This window comes from Halichoerus grypus, chromosome 6 (genome assembly GCF_964656455.1).
Source record: "Halichoerus grypus chromosome 6, mHalGry1.hap1.1, whole genome shotgun sequence".
NCBI lineage: Eukaryota > Metazoa > Chordata > Mammalia > Carnivora > Phocidae > Halichoerus > Halichoerus grypus.
In genome coordinates, this window is record NC_135717.1 from 153,657,551 (window position 1) to 153,680,680 (window position 23,130).

At 39.9% G+C, this 23,130-nt stretch overlaps 1 protein-coding gene across 1 annotated transcript in view; it reads right to left on the reverse strand.

Moving 5' to 3' along the window:
- Positions 1–4,942: 4,942 nt before the first annotated feature.
- Positions 4,943–23,130, reverse strand: part of NDUFA12 (NADH:ubiquinone oxidoreductase subunit A12) — a 28,599-nt gene continuing 10,411 nt past the window's right edge. The window contains exon 4 of the mRNA XM_036085888.2: positions 4,943–5,225. Coding sequence (XP_035941781.1) covers positions 5,045–5,225 — 181 coding nt within the window. The 3' untranslated portion in view covers positions 4,943–5,044. The remainder of the gene's footprint in view (positions 5,226–23,130) is intronic.

Below are 23,130 nucleotides of genomic sequence, written 5' to 3' on the forward strand. Positions count from 1 at the left end.
CCTAACAGCTGTCCAACTTCTGTGTGGTCTTAGAATGCTTAGGAATTTGACATCCTCACCTACCTTCTCTTTCCTCCCTTCCTTTCCGCTCTCCTCCCAGACCTTTACTCCATACTTTATCCACCCTCAAGCCACATTGCACTTGCTTTCAGATAATGGAATTTGCAGAAGACTCAACTCAAACTATGTTAAGCCCAATTGCCAAAAGATGGAATAATCATATGGTGCTTGCCCAGGAGACAGAGTTGACTTTAAGAAGATCGATAGTAGGGTAAATTTCACTTTTTTATGTGCTGAAGATACAGGATTACTGTCAATAATCTATTAAAATTAAGTTTCTTAAACCCTTTTTAAAAATTGAGATAAAAATCACGTGGCATAGAAGACACCATTCTGTAGTGTCTAAGTTAGTGGTTCTTAGTATATTCAGTGTTGTGCAACCATCATCACGATCTGATTCTAGAACACTTCCATCACCTCAGAAAGAAACCGCTATTAGCAGTCGATCCCAATTCTCAATACTTTTTTAACTCACATGTCCGAACAGCCAAGAGTTTTGCTGAGTTGTTACTTATAGTTTGTATCATGAAAATAATATGATGGATTGTTTCATTCATTTTACCAATGCAAAATTATGTTTTAATATTGTATATTCTTTTTCAAAATACAGATGCCTCCCGAATTCTAATGACCAACACCCTCCCCCATGGGCATCCTCTCTTAGCCTTCAATGAATATTGCTCTATTTGATTGGATGATACTTGTGATATATATATATATATATATTGTGTGTGGATGGCCTTTCTATAGCCACCTGCTTCTTCTATGAGTAATTTTTGAACATTAACATTACAAATTTATTAATCCTACCTGAAACAGAAAGCTTTTCATAAATGAGAAAATAATTTTTTGTGGAAACTTAATTTAAATTTCAAATTAGGATGCTGATTTTTTCTGGCATGTAATTTTTCATCCTCCTTCTATTGCTTTGAAAAGAGTATTATAAATCACCTAAAATTGTGGGGTTGATGCTTAGCCTTATTTAGTGATATAATAATGATTGACCATTTTTTAGCAATTTTATTGCAGCTCAAAGTTCCAATACCAGGCAACATGCCACTGAATCTGCAAATCCACAGGCCTCTCCAACTGGAATCATCCATCACTTGCAGGAATTTTAGACACCTGGACATATCCTCAAATGCATATGCAGAGGCTTCATAGAATGTATGTATCCACCTCAGCACAAACTTAAAAAAATTTTAAATATAGCTATTTCTTAGTTGATGGTAACAAATCCTAACAGACACCACTGGTCCATCATATGCCCACATTTATGAATCAGAAAATTCATAATCAGGGCTATATATATCTTTTTTTAAAGATTTTATTTATTCGACAGAGAGAGAGCACAAGCAAAGGGAGCGGGAGAAGCAGGCTTCCCGGGGAGCAGAGAGCCCGATGTGGGACTCAATTCCAGGACCCTGGGATCATGACCTGAGCCGAAGGCAGATGCTTAACCAACTGAGCCACCCAGGCGTCCCAATCAGGGCCATATCTAATAAGAAAGATAGTGCATACGAATAACGAATTTCATTACTATAGAGAAACAAGCAAGTCATAAGGATGTTAGATCAGTGAGGACATTCAGTTGCAAGGGAAAGAACCCTAAGTCAATCTAGCTTCAGGAAAAAACATTAGGGAAATGTATTGGTTCCCAGAACTGAAAAGTCTGTGTGAGTCCTAGCTTCAGGCACCTCTAGAGCCAGGTGCTCCACACCGTCATCAGAAATCTGTCTTGTTCCCTGTCTCGGCTTCACTGTCCTTTACACTGACTTTACTGTCAGGCTGCCTTCCTTAGTGGAGCACCTCCCACACTGGACATGTATCCTCCAAGCTTCAGCTCTTACCGAATGAAGAATTCTATTTTCCAGTATTTCCAACTCATGTCCTGTACTTGAGTTTCATTGGCATGTCTTGGGTCATTTATTCTTTCCGGAATGAATCACCGAACCCAGTGGGATATAATATTCTGAGAATTAAGAGAGTGGTGAAAAATCCGCTGACCCATATAGACTAAAAGAAGGGGAAGGATGGTCCCCGAGAGAAATCGGGATTCTCTGACAGAAGAAAGGAAAAGCAATGCTGGGCAAGCACAAACAGCAGATGTCTAGACATATGCTTTCCAGGAACTGGATCCTCTCTCTGACACATCCTGGTGAGTAACCCAGAACTAACGTATTGTGCAATGCAGGGGACACCGTTTACGCTGTATGCACGTAGATGAAATGCGCAGCACAGCGGCACTTGGGTATCCCCCTCGCTCTGGGACAGGGAGGCTGGATCAACCCCAGACGTCAGGCTGGGAAACAACTTTTCAGAGGCCAGTTCTATCCCAGTGGGTTTGTTAAACAATCTACCATGACAAGTCCACTTGTGTAATTCCATTATCTGCTTAAGTCTCACACGTCACCTTCCTCGAGCCAGAGCTGACAAATGTGGCTGGATTACTGTGCACTCACGATGCAACCACATTTCATACTCATGGACACTTGGCACCAGAGTATGAATTAACTTGGTTTTGAGGAGGATATTATAGATGGGGTTTCTCCATGTGGAGGAGCATGATTTAAAGCAGTGAAGCAGGCCTCGAGGTCTTTGCAAGCTGATCACACACGTGACTACAAACCCTTCAAATAATAACTGGTCTTTTTGGACACGCAGCACAACATCATGGCGACTACTGTATTTTTTCTTTTCTCTCTTAAAAATTGCTCAATGAACCTTTTTCAGTTTCCTATTCGTAACTATTTGCATGCTTTGGTGTTATTCCCCATGAAGGCTTTTGCTTTCTGAAACTTCAGAATTTGCCGTTCAGGGCCACTGCTATTCAATTTCAGTTCCTATCTCACCTGCTGCAACATTATGAAATCTGATCAGTACTGGTTTACTTCATTATGAACAGCAGAGCTGTTCAGCTCTCACGGTATCTGGATGATCGGGAGACTTACTGAAATCAGAAACAAGTCTCTCCACAAGAGTCACAATGGAAGCCCACAGGATTTTGGAGCAAGGCCATGACCCCCTTCAGAAAGATTACTGTTTTCCCTTTGAGAAACAACTTCCATTTGCTCTGTACGTTGGAGACAATGGGACACCATGTATTATCTGATCCACCTATTCAAAGTTGACCATTTCCAGTAGAACTGTATCACTTCTTAGGTGGTAGGAGAGCTTGCCATGAAGGCACTTCTAGTTTGTGGGAGCAGATTTTCCCCCACTCTGTGCCTTTAAGCCACCCTCTTCCCATACCCTACTGCTACCAATCTGTCCCTTTGCTCTTGTGGAGAGTTGTTGGCTAATTAACTGAGAATGCTGAACCATAAGCCTGGCTTATAGATGTTGAACAATACTCACTAGCAGCTGCAAGTGTATTTCGACCTTCTCCCTCCCCATAAGGATGACACACATTTTCTTTTAACAGGTGAACCTCCAGCATATCTGACCCAGGAAGTATAGCAGCCTGGACAGAACTTCTAATTGCTCACAAGTCTGATCTATTCCTAATGGCATTAGAAAGCAATTTTGGGGCCCTGACAGAAAAGTTAGTGAAGTGGCAGATGGACAGAGCACAGGCCAGCTTTTAGTGCTTGGTTCTGCTCTTCGTTAATCAATCAGCAAACTGTCCCAACATAGCACAATGCATACAGTATCTCCTGAGGGCACCGAATTTAACTTGATCCAGCTAAGTAAGGGAGACTCAGCAGTGAGGCTGTGAGCAAACTTTTGTGTCTTACAATCTGAGAATGTTTCAGAAGAATGTTTGGTGTATTGATTTCTTTAGCTCAATAGTTCACAACCTTGGCTGCAAATGAATTCATCAGGTGGGGAACAGAGTGGGGAGCTTTAAAAAATATTGGTGCTGGGAGCCTACTCTCAGAGATGCTGATTCAGTAACTTGGACCTCTTTATTAAAAACAAACAAAACACCCCAGGTAACCCTAATGTGTAGTCAATGATATTCTAGCTTCTTCCAGATGTCCCTTAAACCAACAGTCAGTTCTATCTCTTAATTTTCATATAAGAAACCTGAGGTTAGCAAAGTCATATAAATGCCCTGAGTTTTACTCAATGTCTTGAGTTGAGATTTGGGAATTGAAGTTCATTTTCTCCTGTAAGTTATCCAGTGCTCTTGAAAGCAACCGTCTGGTTCCATAATCCCAGCATTTTTTTCCCTAACACTGTTAAATTGTCCTATGGTGGCTGCTAACCAGTATCCAAAGGCTGCCTTCTCAGGGGCTCATGGAAACGGCAATGTAGCCTGATAAGCTGTCTGATCACTGAAGCTGCTAGCTTTCCATCCAGAATACAGAGGCGTGTTGCATTACCTTTCATCCCACCCAGATACAACCAGTTCCGGAGATCCCACATTTCCCTGAAGGTCTTTTGCCTACAATCCATTCTCTGGAACCAATCTGGATATTAAAATTCTTTTGTTTGCAAGCAACAACAACAACAAAATCAATGACCCTAATTAGCTTAAGGAAATAAGAATATATTGGAATGGATCCTGGGATAGTTCACGGGTCCAAATAAACAGAAAGAGCCGAAATTCAGGAAATAGGAAATGTCTGATAACCTCCTCCTTAGAGGGCTACCATGAAAGCCATCCAGCTCTGGTAACTCTTAGCCTCTGTGTCCCTCCAGTTGTGCTGCAGATTCCCATGAGAAAATCTGTTGGCTCAGTTCAGCTTTAGGTCTTCCCCTCTTGATCAACTGTGTGAGGGCAGGTCAGGAAGCACAGACGTGACCACAACAGCAAGGGGGGGACTGTAAACCAGGCACCACCCCAATAGAAGTCTACTTCGATGACCCATGTTTGTCAGCTTCTATTTTGCAGTTCATGAACGATAAAGGTAAGGGCAAAAAGGCACAAAAGACATTGCTTTATCAAACAATTTTAATCAAGTGAATAGTAAGCAGTGAAAGTGCAATTGCATGAAGAGCCCCGTATTTCACATGTTCAAACTGTTTTCTAGTGTCTTTACTTGTAAGGTGTTGAAGGTGGGACCCACTCTTGAATCTTCTTTCTAGTGGTAGAATAAGGTACATACTGTTCTGGAGTGCCACTCACATTGAACTTATGATTTGTCCAGATGAATTTACGAGCAGTAGGTGGTTTTGTTGTTGGAGGATCATCGGTCATACAGTGAAGCCAACGATGCCTTAAAGAGGAAAAGAAAGACAGTTACAAGAGGCAGGGTAGTGTGGTGGGAGGAGGGCTAAGTGGGCAGCTCTGGGGCTATTCTGTGGCTTGAGCTCAAATCTCCCTCACTTACGAGCTCAACTGCTATGCCTTGGCTTTTTCATCTGAGCATCCTGACTTCTGAAGGATGGCATAAGGATTAAGTGCACCTAGAAAAATTCCTGTGCACACTAGGTACTCAACAATGTTAGCTATTGCTTTTATTGTTACTGTATCTCGAGGACACTAGCAATTTTAAGATATACATTATTTTATGTGTCTCTAAGACAAAAATGCTGCCAATTAACTCATGCTACTATTGATTAAAATATATATCCTACTTTTAGATGTAAGAAGATATTTCAGAACTGATGCATACAGTATTGCTGATAGATGTGAGAGGCTGCTCTGGAGTCTCAGTAGGCTCAGGCAGCTCTGGTGATGAAGCTCTAGCTTAAAACTCAACAAGGCTCCTGCTGAAAAAGAGGTCTCTGCTAGCATCTTAAATTCAAGCTCATGACCGAATGTTAAAGAACATACAATTTGTTATATTAAGAACATTAAATCACAGCCTAAAGTTCACAGGTATTTCAGTTTTGAATGTTTAACAAGTTAATTTCAAAGGAAGCTGGGTACATGGAGAAGAAAGGGAAGAGGCCAATGATGCTGCTGCTCATGGCAGAGAAAGAAGGCATAAAGTCCACTGGACAAAGAGGAGAACTGAGCAGGAAGCCACGCTGAGTTTACATGGGACAGGAAGGAGAGAGCATTCATTCCAGATCCCCCAAGGCTGGGAGCTCGCTCACAAGACAGGATGATGTCATGGGAAAAGGGCGTGGGGGGAGGGAACAAGCAGAGAAATGTGGCTCCAAGAAAAAAAAGGGGGGGGGACTTCCCAGCTATAGAGAAAAGGGCAAATGGAGGAGGTTTCAGTAAAATAACTAAGACTACAGCTAATGAGAAGTTTATGATGCCATTTAAGTTTAAGAATATTTACGAGCAGTAACTGATAGATATAGCTAGGTAATTGGACAAAACCAAGAAGAGAGATGATAAATTATCATTACTGTTGCTATATTTTGTCTAAAGATGTATCATGACCTGCTAACATAATAAACAACGAAGACATCTGTACACGCTGGGCTGGCGTCTTTCTTATATCCTCCAGCGGAAATGGGATTAGTGAAAGTGACCTGGACCAATAAACCGCGACTATGAACAGGAACTCTGAACCTCCAAGATGATGGCGGTGAGACAGGCTCCACTAGCCACTCAAAGGAGGGATTAGTTGTCAAAACCAAGGCTGATACTTCTCAAGGGGCTTTATGTAAGCTTAAGGCACAGAAGAAATATTTAACTTTTACCCTGTTGAGGCAGCTTAAGCAACTAATTTATTTGAATAAAATAATAGAAAAATTTATTCGAATAACTGCTGTAAAGACTCTTGAAGGTTAAAATGATATTTAAGGAATCAGAGTCTAAATCTTATATACGCCTGTTCAGTTACTTAAGTGAGGGACTGAAGATCTCATGGAGAAACAGAAAATGCTCGAGAAAACTAAAAATAGGGCGCCTGGGTGGCTCAGTCGGTTAAGCGTCTGCCTTCGGCTCAGGTCATGATCCCAGGGTCCTGGGATCGAGCCCTGCATTGGGCTCCCTGCTCAGCGGGGAGCCTGCTTCTCCCTCTCCCTCTGCCTGCCTCTCTGCCTACTTGTTCTCTCTCTCTCTCTCTCTGTCAAATAAATAAATAAAATCTTTAAAAAAAAAAAAAAAGAAAACTAAAAATATTTTTTACCATGATACATAAAATCTGAAAATGTTTATCCAGCAAGGCCACAGGCAAGAGTAAGGAATGAATAAGCAATAATTTATTCTCATGATGGCAGTATGAAGAGCTATAAGAAACAAGAAAATGTTTATAATCTGGTAGGCTGATGTAACCCTCTGTTGTTGTTATTAAATAAAGGCTAAGTATATCATACCTTCTAGGTTTCCACACCAAAGAGCTTTGGCAAAACAGATTTTCAGCTGGGTCATAAAAAATTTTTTTTTAATTTTTTTATCTTTTAAGTAATCTCTACACCCAAGGTGGGGCTCAAACTTACAACCCTGAGATCAAGAGTCCCATGCTCCACCAAATGGGCCAGCCAAGCACACTCAGCGGGGTCATTTTTATTCCAATAAATTAGAGACGCCAATGGCCTAACAGCATTGTCTAGAAAACTATGTTGTAGCTGGCACTAAACCCACTTCAATTTTATACCACCATTATTATCCTAAAGGACAAAATATAAAACTCCTTACACTTGATGGTAAAGTCAGTGAGAATACAAGTAAGAAAACTGACAGAAAGGGAAAATGTTATAAATTCAAAAGAGATCAATATTTATAAAGAAAATATATTACATTTTAGGAAATAATGAAAATATATTACATTTTAGAAAAAAACCCAGTATTCAAATACGTTGAAGTGTGTCGAAATAACTGAAAACAAAGATATTAAATCACAATTACAACATAACTCAAATGGACATAAATCCCATCAGTGGTTGATCCTATTTTCAGTTGTTTAAGAGGAAGAGTATGCCAAGGAACAGGGAAGGAAGACACTCCCCTTCTTTGAAAACATACTTCACTTTAATAGTCTCTCAGTGTGAGGTTGTCTGCCATTCAAAGTGCAAAATGGAGGGATTTATTTGTGAAGAATAAAATAGCCTAAAAGGAAATTTAAGAAATTAAAATATATGGGATGCCTGGGTGGCTCAGTCGGTTAAATGTCTGCCTTTGGCTCAGGTCATGATCCCAGGATCCTGGGATTGAGCCCCACATCGGGCTCCTTGCTCAGCGGGGAGCCTGCTTCTCCCTCTGCCTGCTGCTCCCCCTGCTTGTTCTTGCTCTCTCTCTGACAAATAAATAAATAAAATCTTAAAAAAATTAAAACATATGCCATATAAAATGAATTTTTAAAAATCACTACAAATGAGATGGACGCCTAGGTGGCTCAGTAGGTTGGGCATTTGCCTTTGGCTCAGGTCATGATCCCAGGGTTCTGGGATCGAGTCCCGCACCGGGCTCCTTGCTCAGCGGGAGCCTGCTTTTCCCTCGGCCTGTTGCTCCCCCTGCTTGTGTTCTCTCTCTGACAAATAGATAAATAAAATCTTAAAAAAAAAAAATGACTGCAAATGAAAAGTTTTTAAGATTGGTATTAATATCCCAGATGTATGGGAGGAGGGATTGGTTAGCCCGGTGATGGGTATTAAGGAGGGCACGTACTGCATGGAGCACTGGGGGTTATACGAAAACAATGGATCGTGGATCACTACATCAAAAACTAATGATGTATTGTATGGTGAATAACATAACATAATAAAATTAAAAAAAAAAAATACCCCAGATGTACAAAGAATTCATACAACTCAACACACGACAATCCGATTAAAAAACAGGAAGAAGGCCTGAATACACATTTCGTCAAAGACATATATAGATGGTCAGCAGACACATGAAAAGGTGCTCAACATCATTAATCATTCAAGGAAATGCAAATCAAAACCACAATGAAGTATCATCTCACATCTGTCAGAATGGCTAGTATCAAAAAGACAAGAAATAATAAGTGTTGGCAAGGATGCGGAGAAAAGAGAACTCTTGTTGCAACTGTTGGTGGGAATGTAAATTTGTGAAGTCACTATAGAAAACAGTATGGAGGTTCCTTGAAAAATTAAAAACAGAAATACCATATCAGGGGCACCTGGGTGGCTCAGTCAGTTAAGTGTCTGCCTTCGACTCAGGTCCTGATTTTGGGGTCCTGGGATCGAGCCCTGCATTGGGCTCCCTGCTCAGCGGGGAGCTTGCTTCTCCCTCTCCCCGTGTTCTCTCCCCCCACCCCCGGTGCTGGTGCTCTCTCTCAAATAAATAAATAAAATCTTAAAAAAAAACAAAACATATCATCCACTAATACCACTTCTGGGTATTTGCCCAATGAAAACAAAAACACTAATTCAAAAAGACATATACAACTATGTTCCTTGCCACATTACTTACAATAGCCAAGATATGGAAGGAACCTAAGCATCCATCAATAAATGAATGGATAAAGACGTGCTATATATAAACAATAAACAATGGAATATTACTCAACCATAAAAAAAGGAATGACATCTTGCCATTTGTAACAACATGGATGAATCTAGAATGTATTATGCTAAGGGAAATAAGTCAGAGAAAGACAAGTACCATATAATTTCACTTATGTGTGGGATCCAAAAACAAAAACAAAAACAAAACAGAAACAAGACTTATATATACATACAGAGAACAAACTTGTGGTTGCCAATGGGGAGGGAGTGGGGAAAATGGGTGAAACAGGTGAAGGGGATTAAGAGGTACACACTTCTAGTTATAAAATAAGTCACAGGGATGTAAAATACAGCATAGGGAATATAATCAATAAGAATGTAATAACCTTGTATGATCACATGGGTGTGCTGAGCATTTCATAATGTATATAATGTCAAGTCACTATGCTGCACACCTGAAACTAATGTAATATTATATGTCAGCTATGCTTCAATTAAAAATAAATAAAAATAAAAATCTTTGGGGCACCTGGGTGGCCCAGTTGGTTAAGTGTCTGCCTTTGGCTTAGGTTATGATCTCAGGGTCCTGGGATCAAGCCCCATGCTGGGCTCAGCGCTTAGCAGAGTCTGCTTGAGATTCTTTCCCTCTCCTACTCCCTCCCTTTCTGCTTCTCCCTCTGCTCATGCTTGCTCTGTCAAATAAATAAATAAGATCTTTTTAAAAAGGCACCAGCGGATGGAGAACAGCTTCAGAAGAAAATAATGGATGATTTGAATGAAAATACTCATTTCCCAGAAAGTCCAGAACTACTCCACCAAGAAACTGTTAGACAGAAGCACAGTCCAGGAAAAGGAGAAGAAGAAAGGGCTGGAGCAGTTGAATGCATGAATGGAACAGGAATCGAAAGATAAAGTCAGCCAATTAGTATCAATGGCTGAAAACCTGCTAAGGACCATCCCCTTGCCTTATCTCCTTAGAGATCACACTTGGATCACGTGAACTGGGAAACTGAGCACAAGAGTGAAGCAGAAAATAGCAATGACCTTGTCTATCGGACAGAAGTTGATCTGAAGTGTATCACTGATGATGCTGACTTCAATGGATCCTTTCAAAGTTCTGAAGAGGAAAATCCAGAAATAACCAGAAAATTGTGGGAAGAAAAGCAAACTAATGAAGAGCTTACAGGACAAACAAGCCTCCAAACTGAGGAAGCATCTTTGCAGTGTGAAAATTCACAGCTTGAAAGTGAGATTCAGCAGCTGAAGCTCCAAATTACATTAAGAACATGTCATGCAACTTCAGGGAAAATTATCTGAGGAGGAAATACACTGCTTAGAAATAAAGAAGAAACTTCCCAACATGTGTAGAAACATGAACTCCACATATCAGATTCACAACCTCTACAAGAAGATGGTGGAACGCATGGGCAAAGAACTGGAGAAAAACATTTCCTACTCTAGAAAGGAGATCCTCTTCCATGAGAAAAGAGCCCAAGAAAGCTGTATGGCAGTTGTATTGATGGACAGAAAACTCAAGAAGCTAAGAAAAGAAAATGATCACAACAGGCCAACAGTTGGCCAGCGTGAAGTCCAACTTCCACCCTTCCCCAAGTGGTCCTTTTACTCTTGTTGCTCCACCTGCAGCCCACAGAGGCCCAGAAGTATCAGGGGATCCCTTGGACCATCAGTCCTTCCAGGAAGGAGGGTCATGCTCTGAGGCCCACGATCTGGAGTCACCTGCAGGTCTGTCTCAGCTCACAGCAGCCAGGTCCTGAACACCTACAACCATGGCACATCTGCACGTGTTTTCTTCTTTAAAGTGATTTTTGATTTATCTCTTTTTGGTTTAGCTACTGTTATTTAATTAGAGCTACAATTGCTCCTATTTCAAATAGAAAGAGCATTGTAATTTTAAAATAGTATATTTCAAATCAAGGTTCACTTAATTAAAAAAATGTTAATAATAACAAAGAAAATTTAATTTTCCCTTTCAGAAAATTCCCAGAAATAAAATCTTACTAAATAACAGCAAATAACGGTAACAAAAATCTAGGCAGTTTTGAATCTTTCTTCTCCTTGGATAATATACATTATTAATTTTGGGAATCAAGGCTGGCTTCTGACCATAATGTTCATGTTTCAGATGTTTTCTTTCTTTCTTTCTTTCTTTTTTTTTTTTAAGATTTTATTTACTTATTTGAGAGAGAGAGAGAGTGACCATGAGCAGGGGAAGAGAGAAAGGGAGAAGCAGACTCTCTGCTGAGCAGGGAGCCCGATGTGGGGCTCAATCCCAGGCCCCTGGGATCATGACCTGAGCCAAAAGCAGACGCTTAACCGACTGAGTCACCCAGGCGCCCCTCAGATGTTTTCACTTAACATCACTAGGCATAGAAATTCCAAAGATTTTTTTTCAGTTTTTCAAAAAATGGATATGAGGGGCATGTGGCTGACTTAGTCGGTGGAGCATACAACTCTTTATCTCGGGGTTGTGAGCTCAAGCCCCATGTTGGGTGGAGAGGTTACTTAAAAAATAAATAAAAATTATTTTTAAAAAGTATATGAAAGACTAAAGAAAAATGTGATTGTTTTTTGAGGTAAAAATATACACCACACTAAAATGATTACTCTTTCCCACTTTAGTTTATGAAACATACCCACACACAACATTCAGTCACTTATTTAATACTAGCGTAGGTACTTCCTATTTTAAAACTGAGCAAACAGAATTGAAATGACTTTCCCAAGATACCACAGCACATATGCTACAAAGCTAAGGCTTGGACACAACTTCCCAATGAATGAAAAGAACCTTTTGGTCAAGAAACTTAAATTATAGGGGCGCCTGGGTGGCTCAGTCAGTTGGGGTTGGACGGCTGCCTTCAGCTCAGGTCATGATACTAAGGTCCTGGGATCGAGTTCTGCATCAGGCTCCTTGCTCATCGGGGAGCCTGCTTCTCCCTCTGCCTGCCGCTCCCCCTGCTTGTGTTCTCTCTCTCTCTCTGATTAAAACAACAACAACAACAAAAGACAATTCAAATCTCGCTGGCTCAGTAACTGTTATTTTTAATTAAATGCAACATGAATCAAAGTCCTAACAGGGTTTGACAATTTTAATTCTAAGGATCAGCTGAAAGTCTACCCAAGAAAATTTTGAAAACTCACAACAATCAGGAAAGGCTGACATTACCAGACCTTAAAGTCCCAAACATTAGACTGGTATAAAAACTAGTTAAAAAAAAAAAGTACAATAATACTAGAAAAAAATTCCCCAAACAGACTAAAGTGTATATAAGATAAGCCTGGCATATCAAATTATTGGGGAAACTAAATATTTCTCAACAAATTATGCTAGGATGATTAATTTTGTTGGGAAAAAAAACCCAGTTAGATTTCCTAAACCATATATCAAAATAGATTCCAGACAGATTAATAATGCTCAGATAAAATGTGAGTGAATATATTCATAAGATATAGTGATATTTATAAAATGTGAAGCACCATTTCTAAGATTAACATTAAAAGCAAAGAGCCATAAAGAAAAAAAAAGGTGTAATTCTATTACATAGAAACTGAAATGTCTATGTCTTTAAACTCTGCAAACAAGATTAAAGGATAAGGTTTTGGCTCAGGTCATGATCTCAGGGTATATATTCTCTCTCTCAATATACAAACAAACAAACAAACAAACAGTTAAAAAAAAAAAAGAAGTTGTTTCAGGAAAGAGAACTGTGACTTGGACCACAGTAATAGTGATAGAGGTCATGATCAGATGTGGGACCTACTCGGAAATTAAGCACAAAGAACCTGCTGATAGACCGGACATCACGAAGACTTGTGAGGATGACCCTTAAGTTTCTGGCTTGGCTAAATATGAGTCATCCAAGAGCTTAGAAACATTCTGCTTGATAGGTCTGTTCATCTATCTACATTGGACATTTGAAGATATTGAAAAAAAAAATACTACATTTATAAATGTGACCTAAAATGTTGAAAGGAATGTAATTAACTAAACTTGCAAATGGAGACAATTGTTTAGGAGATTTTAATCCTTTCCATTAGAATTTATCAGACATTCATCAAACAAGAGAAAATAGTTATTCTTTATTTTTATGCAAAAATGTTCAATTTACTAATCTTGTTATCCTATTTATAAACAGGACCTCAAGGCTTAAGAACAACTAGGTTTTAAAAATTGCAGCTGTAATTCTTTTTTTTAGATTTTATTTATGTATTTATTAGCGAGAGAGAGAGAGAGAGAGAGAGCACACACACAAACAGGGGGAGAAGCAGGCAGAGGGGAAGCAATCTCCCCGCTGAGGAAGAAGCCCGATGCAGGACTCGATCCCAGGACTCTGGGATCATGATCTGATCCAAAGGCAGACATTTAACCGACTGAGCCTGGTTCCTGCAGCTGTTCACTCTTAATAGAGAACAATCTGATGATTACCAGAGGGAGGTGTGGGGGGATGGGCAAAACAGGTGATGGGGATTAAGGAGTGCACTTGTGATGAGCACCAGGTGATGTATGCAGTGTTGAAGCACTATATTATACACCTGAAACTAATATAACACTGCATGTTAACCAATTGGAACTAAAACAAAAAGTAAAAAAGAATTGTGATATAAAAATTGCAGCTGTACTAAACAGCATATTAATATTAAACCCAAATTTCCATTAATTCTTTATACACCAAAAGCCTCTCAGACACTAAAAACCTCAAACTGACAAGTAGAATATTTAGTGAAATGGCAGAAAGTCTGTGACTTATTAAGTGAGAAGAGGGGGATATTAAACAAAATATTATATGTAATAAAGATATATATAACATACACATATCTATGTATAGTTATTTATAATCACAAACCTTTTTCTAAAGAGGGTATGATTAATAAATTACAATCTGTTCTCCACACTGTGATCCTCTCAAAATATCCCTTCCCTATTCAAAAGTAGACCCTCAAATATTCATTCAATGAATGAATGAAATATTTACAGTGCTTGTTTCTGGGCCAAGGAATTAGTTTTGGGTTTAAGATTTTATTTATTTATTTGAGAGAGAGAGAGAGAGCACGAGCAGGGGGGAAGGGTGGAGGGAAAAGAAGCAGACTCTCCGCTAAGCAGGGAGCCCAATGTCAATCCCAGGATCCTGGGATCATGACCTGAGTTGAAGGCAGACGCTTAACCAACTAAGCCACATAAGCGCTCAAGGAATTAGAATTTTTGTTTCTACCTCATATATTTTTGAATTTTCCAGGTTTTCTATAACAATTGTACATTTTTATAATTAGAAAAAAAATTAACAGTGATTGTACTGTTTTAATAACATGGAAAATTGCTTATAATACTAAGAGGTAAAAAAACCTTGTATGATTATGAACTACTACATAAAAAATTATTTAAAAGGACTAAAGGAAATAAGCCAAATGTTGACAGTGGTTGTCTCTTAGGGGGCTATATAGATTATCCCTGCTCCCTGCCAGATTCTTTCAACTTTTCTGATCTCTCACATTTTTTTATAAGATTTTTTTTTTAAATTTATTTATTTGAGAGAGAGAGAGGGAGAGAGCACAAGCAGGGGGAACAGCAGAGGCAGAGGGAGAAGCAGACTCTCCGCTGAGCAGGGAGCCCAGTGTAGGGCTCCTGGGATCATGACCTGAGCCGAAGGCAGACGCTTAACCGACTGAGCCACCCAGGCGTCCCTCTCACATTTTTTTAAGTAGGTTCCATGCCCAGTGTGGAGCCCAACATGGGGCTTGAACCCACAACCCTAAGATCAAGACCCAAGTGGAGATCAAGAGTCAGATGCTCAACCAACTGAGCAACCCAGATCAGGCGCCCCTGATCTCTCACATCCTTTTTTAAAAATTAATTAATTAATTTGTGAGACAGAGAGAGAGAGAGAGGCGCATGCAGGCAGTGGGAGGGGCAGATGGAGAGGGAGATAATCCTCAAGCAGATTTGTGTGGAGCCAGAGGCTCCATCCCACACCCTGAGACCATGACCTGAGCCAAAATTAAGAGTCAGACGCTCAACCAACTGACCCACTCAGGTGCCCCATGATCTCTCATATTCTTAAGAACAAATTCCATTTAGATTCAATGAAGTTCATATTGCCAAGTCAAATGACACTTCTCTATCCTTATCCTATGTAATCTCTCAGCAACAATCGATACGGCTAGCCTGTTTTGTTGAAATGCTATTCTCTCGCCTTCCTACGTTGCTAGCTACTTCTCATTCGTCTTTGCTAGCTTGACCTCTGTCCTAAACTCCAGATTTATATACTGCCTGTTCACTTGACATATTTATTCTCTGACAGGTATCTCAAACTTACTACTACATCCAAAAAAGGCTTCCGATTGCAATCCTCCGCTCCATCCTACCCTTCTCCCAGTATTCCCATCTCAATGAATGGTACTACCATCTACCCAACCTCTCAAGCTCAAAACCTCTGAAGCATCCTTGATTCCTACCACCCCCGAGCAATCCCAACTCGCAACCTGCTTTTCTACAAAGGCATCTACAACATCAGATGCTAACTGAAAAAAAGCTGATCACAAGGAAAAGGAATTCTCACAAGAGCAAAACATTTAATTTCACCATGGTCCTGGAAAAAATCTTCAAAACCAAAATTATTTTCTGTTAAAAAAGGGAGATTTTCAACATATGCTATTATTTTTAAAAGAATGGATTTATGTATTAGTTCAGTAATTTAACCATTAATCTTAGTAAGAAAAACAACATACAAGGAGATACTGGCTGTATATACTGAGGGAGAAAAGACGTTACTTAGTGTAGAAATGAACGTAAGGTGCCACCAAGTGGGAAAAAAGTATATACATGTAGAGCAAAATCTAGGCAAGCCCTATTTGTTGGTTTTAACTTGATTTAAAGGATTTCAGGGTATAACACTTCAAACCACAAAAAAGCATCTTTGTTTCTCCTGATATAAGTAGAAACAGTAATTTTATATTATTATGCATAAAAGAGCCCAAACTTTCCACCAATTTACCCTCACCCTTTTGTCTTGTCAAATTTCATGTAGATACTAGTTACTTACTTGGTTTATTGGTCACTAATTCTATGCAAAAGCTAACTACCATAAAAATGAAAATAAAGACTTTTTATGCATTACTATGTAGATAGCAACGATTAGCTCATTTAAAACAAAGATAAAATTAAGGACAATCAGAAGTGGTATAAAACAGTATTTGTAATCTACTGAAATACTTTGGGTATTCTGTTCAGTCAAGTTAAGCTAATATAAACTGAAAAAGAAATTAAAATCTCACTGCTGATTCTATAAGAGAATAGAACTTCGCTAAGAGAATGAAGGTACTGTAAAAAGGAAAATAACAGACACTAAGTTAGAGTACAGTATTAGTCTACCAGCTAGTATTCATTGAGTTACTATAAACTCCAAGAGAGCAAGGACCATATATTTTGCTTATCACTGTGAATGTATAAATCCATCAGTGCCTGACACTTTATTAATAAAGATTTTTTGAAGAAATGATTTGTAAGCTGAGTACTGTGCTAGGTTTTAGGCACCGTTTTTTATTTTCAGGGTGCATGTAGCTCTACTGCCCATTCGGACATTCGCACCAGCACACACCCCTTGTATCTACTGGTAGCCCTAGCAGCCTTCCTGGCTTCTGACAGTCAAAGAAATGAAGGCCTTGCAATGAGATAAATAAAATGAACTCATTTTCCCACAAGATTTCTCTTTTTTCCCCCCTCAGAAGATTTCTAATGTTCCCACAAGATTAGGGAACGTTATGTGAACTATAGAAGTTTATTAAAGAAATTCCCTGATTCTATGAAAAACACTTGACACTTTAAGAGTGAGAGAGGGGTGGGGAAGGGCAGAGGGAGAGGGACAGACAGAGAGACTCGCAGGCTCCACGCCCAGCATGGAGCCCGATGTGGAGCTCAGTCTCACAACCCTGAGATCATGACCCGAGCTGAAATCGAGAGTTGGACATTTAACCCACGGAGCCACCAGGCGTCCCAACACTTGACACTTCAGAAGGGAATCCTTCTCTAGGTGAGATTATGCAGCTACTGAACGGATTCATACACTAGCACAGGCCATCCCTGGCACCAGGCGACCCAGAGAGACAAGAGGACAGAAGCACAGCTTGCCAGCTGGGCAACATCCCGCGTCCCTCTCACTGGGAGACTTTGCAGTAGTTCTCGAAGGCGGCAGCTGCTCACCCAGCCATCCAGGACCGATTCTTCTTCTTATTTTTTTGGCTCCCTAGGTGACAAAGCACAGGCTCAAAGGAGATGAGAGCCATATCAGGTGCAGGAACTACCCTGACTTAAAGGCTTCATGCTCCACAAAAGCTAACATCTCCAGTAACAACTCCACAGCATAGCTTCCGGATTCCCATTCTCACAAAGGACATACCAGTTCCGAGAGCAGCAATACTCAGGGAAGCCCAAACATAGCTAACTCACCAGGCATTTCTAATTCCTCTCATCAGATGCAATTTACCAATCAAGGATCAATTGTATCTAGCAACATACAGTAGTTCCCGCTCATCTGCAGTTTTAAGATCCCCAGTGCATGGCTGAAACTGTAGATAGTATTAAACCTTACATACACTATGTTTTTTCCTATACATACATACCTGTGATAAAGGTTAATTTATAAATTAGGCACGGTAAGAGACTAACAATAACTAATAGTAATATAGAACAATTAGAATATGTTATAATAAATAAGTTGTGTGACTGTAGTCCCCCTGCCCCCTGTCTCTCAAAATACTATTGTACTGTTCTCAATGATGTGAGATGATAAAATGCCTACATGATGAGATGAATGACACAGGCACTGTGATGTAGTGTTGGGCTACTATCAACCTTCTGACTATACATCAGGAGGATCATGTGCTTCCAAACCATGGTTGACCAGGGGTGACTGAAACCATGGAAAGCAAAACCGTGGATAAGGAGGGACAACTGTAGTTGATACAATCTAAGCTGGTTTCTAGGGTAACAAAGCTAGGCATTTAACAAAAGATGAGATTCACTTAATCCTTTATCCACAATTCACGAAGTTGAATTGTATAGTAGACTAGGTAAAATTACAATGAAGTCCTATCTCCATCATAAACATTCCATCTTGACCTAAAGACCAGTGTTTATCTGTCTACCCACCATCCCTAGTTGGTTGTCTAACAGGCACCTCATACTTACACAGACAAACTAGAATTCTTGATTATGTCTTCCAGTTCTGCTTTCCCCATCCTACCCTGTCTTCCTCATCTCAATAAATATACCATTAGTAGTTCAGGTCAAAAATTTTGAAGTTACCCTTGACTCTCTTTTCTTTCAAAATTTAATCCATCAGCAAATCCTCTGTCTTACTTCAAAATCTATCCCTGTGGTAGGCAGCCTCTAAGATGGCTTCCATGATCATAGACTCTTGGTATGCACGTCCTTGTGTAACCTCTGTGAGATAACAGAAAATGTATATACTGGTCTCTGCACCCAGCTCCTGGCACAAAGCTCCTAAAACTCTCATAATTTCCTAGTGGTAACACTAGGAGCATCTACAGTTTTAATATTTGTCTTTGACTCTGATCCTGACACAGAGCTCCTAAAACCCTATAAATTCCTAAGTAGTAAGAGCAGTAAGAGTGTCTCTTGCTCTAACAAGGTGACTCTGGGTAGACTCCTGGATGGTCCTGGATGAGGTTTGTCACCAGAAAGACCAAGCCATGATCAAAAGCTTGGAATTTTCGGCCTCACCCCCTAACTTCCTGACCGATCTATAGCTGACTGGTCAGATGCACAGGTGATAACCAGGGCTTGTGAGGGGCATCTGAACAAGAGGCAGAGGAACGCAGTCTTGTGGGAAGTGAACCTTACCTGTGGGATCTGATGCTAGCTACCTACCTCCAGGGTCGACAGCGTCAAAAATGGGTTAAACCATAGGACACCCAGCTGGTGTCAGAGACTTACTTGCTGTGGGGTAAAACTCTCTACACATCTGGTGACCAGAAGTGTCAGAAGTGAAGAGTTTTGTGCAAGTAGTAAAGAAGACTCACAAGAGAAACACACAGTAGGGAAGAATGGGATTTTACCCTACTAAGGAAGGAAAAGACTGAAGTTTTTTTTCCCCTTTCATCCTCTCTCCATGAGTACAAGCTGCATTTACTGACTCACTTCTAATAACTAAAATACAAGTTAAGTGTAGAATGTCACTTCTGAGATTAGGTTTTAGAAAGGCTGTGGCCTAATGTATACTGTGTTAACCATACTTCAATTAAAAAAAAAAAAAGAGAGGAGCACCTGGGTAGCTCAGTCAGTTGAGCATCTAGCTCTTGGTTTCAGCTCAGGTCATGATCTCAGGGTCCTGGGATCAAGTTCCGCATGGGGCTCTGCGTTCAGTAGGGAGTCTGCTTGAGGATTCTCTCCCTCTTCCTCTGCCCCTCCCTCTGCTCTCTCTCTAAAATAAATAAATCTTAGAAAAAAGAAAAGAAAAGAAAACTACTCACACACAGAAGGCTGTGGCTTCCATCTCAGGTGATCTCTTTACTTGCTCTCAGGAAGCCATATCCAGAGATGGCCTTGTGGAGGGGCCCACAGGAGTGATCGCAGAAGCAAATCTTGGAGGTCTGCCTACAGCCTGTGAATGAATTTGGCCATGGATCCTTCCCAAATCAAACCCTGACGTGACTCCAGCCCCAAATGGTATCTTGAGTGTAGTCTAAAAGGTCCTAAACCAGAGGCATCTAGCTAAGTTGCACTCAATTCCTTACCCACAGAAATTGTGAGATACTGTTTATTGTTTTAAGCTAAATTTGGGATAATCTGTTATACAGTAATGGATAACTAATACCCCAAAAACTCACCACCTACATTACTAGCACCTTTGTCCAGCCTCCAACATCTCCTGCCCAGACAACTACATACAACAGCTTCCTAAGTGATCCATCTGTTTCCATACTGCCCCTTTCCTCATTCTTCACAGCAATGACAGAGATGCTTTAAAAATGTAAATCATAGGCAGTAATCTCTTGGACATCGCCCTTAGCAACATATTTATGGACATGTCCCTTCAGACAAGTGAAACAAAAGCAAAACTAAACTATTGGGACTAAACCAAAATGAAAAGCTTTTGCACAGCAAATGAAACCATCAAGAAAACAAAAAGGCAACCTAGAGAATGGGAGAATATATTTGCAAATGATATATCCAATAAGGGATTAATATCCAAAATATATAAAAAATTTATTACAGAGCTCAACACCGAAAGACCCCAAATGATCTGATTTTAAAATGGGGAGGGGCACCTGGGTGGCTCAGTCACTTAAGTGACTGCCTTTGGCTTAGGACATATCTCAGAGTCCTGGGATTGAGCCCCATGTTGGGCTCCCGGTTTGGCAGGGAGTCTGCTTCTCCCTCTTCCCCTGCTCATGCTCTCTTTCTCTCTCTCAAATAAATAAAATCTTAAAAAAAAAAAAAAGGGCAGAGAGGGCGCCTAGGTGGCTCAGTCGGTAAAGAGTCTGCCTTCAGCTCAGGTCATGATCCCAGGGTCCTGGGATTGAGCCCCGCGTCAGGCTCCCTGCTCATCGGGGAGTCTGCTTCTCCCTCTGCCCCTCCCCCGGATTGTGATCTCTCCTTTCTCACAAATAAATAAGTCTTTAAAAAAAAAATGGGCAGAGGACCTTAACTGATATTTTTCCAAGACATAGAGATGGTAAACAAATACATGAAAAGATGCCCAACATCACTAATCATCAGGGAAATGCAAATCAAAACCACAATGAGATATCACCTTATAGCTGTCAGAATAGCAACAAAAAGATGAGAAATAACAAGTGTTGGTGAGGATGTGGAGAAAAAGGAATGCTTGTGCACTGTTGGTGGGAATGAAATTGGTGCAACTACAGCAAAAAACAGTATGGAGGTTCCTCAAAAAATTAAAAATAGAATTACCATATGATCCAGGAATTCCACTACTGGGTATTTACCCAAGGAAAATGAAAACACTAATTCAAAAAAATAAATGCACCCCTATGTTAATTGTAGCATTATTTAAAATAGACAAGACATGGAAGCACCTTAAGTGCCCACCCATAGATGAATGGATAAAGAAGATGTGGTATACATATACAGTGGAGTATTAGTCATAAAAAAGAATGTGATCTTACCATCTGTGACAACATGGATGGACTAGAGGGCATTGTGCTAAGCAAAGTCAGACTGAGACAACAAATACCACATGATTTCACGTATAACAAACATACAAAACATATAAAAAACAAAACAAAAAAATAAAAAGCAGAAACAGACCCATAAATACAGAAAACAAATTGATGGTTGCCAGAGGAGAGGGAGACAGGGTGATAAGCAAAATAGGTGGAGTGGGTAAATAAATAAATAAAACAAGGATAGTAATGAATTATAACCCATTATTAAAAGCGGAGTTCATGATGACATAAATAAATAAATGGGCAGACTGTAAGTTTGATGAGTAATATATATAACTTATATAACTTCAAAGTACATCTACACAAAATGCTAATTAATTGCAAAGGGAAAACTTTAGAAAGGAAAAACCTGGCAGAGCCACCAAAACTTTAGAAAGGAAAAACTACCCTGAATTATTCAAGTGAGAGAACTTATCACTAATGGGACAAATCAAAATAGGGTGCCACCTAATAGAACGCAACAAGAACATGATACGGCTTCTGTGATAGTCCTCCTCAGGACACAAAGCCTGAATCTAGTCATGAGACTAGACTGACGGACCCACACCGAAGGACTTTACAACATAACTGGCCTGTAATCTTCAAAAGCACAAAGATCATGAAAATCAAGGAAAAGCTAAGGAACAAATCTAGAGTGAGACTAGAGAGAAATGAGATCCATGTGAAATGCACGATTATATCCTCTGGCTGTAAAAGACCTTGTTGGCAAAGTGATGAACATGGAATGGGGTCTGAAGATTAGACCGTAGTGGTATACCACTGTTAATTTTCTGCCTTTGATGGGTAAACTGTGGTTACATAGAATATCCTTGTTTGTAGGAATCACACACTTGAGTATTCAGGTCATCCCTTTGGCAACCTACTTTGAAATGATTCAGATACTTGTAACTTCTCAGAAAGTTTAGGACTGTTCCCAATTTTAAAAAATTGTAAAACAGATCACATTCTACTTTAGTGACTTTCAAAGAAACTTAGAAAAAAGGCCAAAAAACCATGGCTCACCACATCTACATGATCTAGGCTCTAGCTATTTCTCCTACTTCATTACCGAAAATCTTCCTTTCACTCATTCCACTCCAGCCAAACTGGCCATATTGCTGCTCTTTGAATACAAGCAAATAAATCTCAACACACAGGCCTTTGCCCTGTGGCTCCTACTGCCTGGAGCTCTTCCCCCCCTTTCTCTGGCTTGCTCCCTCCCCTCTTCAAATGTTAGTTCCTCAAAGATGCCTTCCCTAACCTCCAAATAAAACAGCCACCGGACCTTCCCATTACTCTTTATCTCTTTATGAATGCCAGCTTCATGTTATCTTCCTTGCACTTATCATTGCCTAAAACATAGAACACATTTGTTTTTCTGCCTTCCCTGCAATGAGAGCAAGAACTTTGTTGTATTACTGTCGTATTCCCAGTGCCTACAACAGTTCTTGGCACCTGGTAGGCATGCAATAAATAGTTATTTGAATGAGTAACGATGATAAATTGTGTTTGTTATTCACTAATTTAAATGTAAGATAATACCTGACTCTAATTAAAGATGATCAACCCAACTTCAAATTTTTTCATGGATCAAAGGTAAGA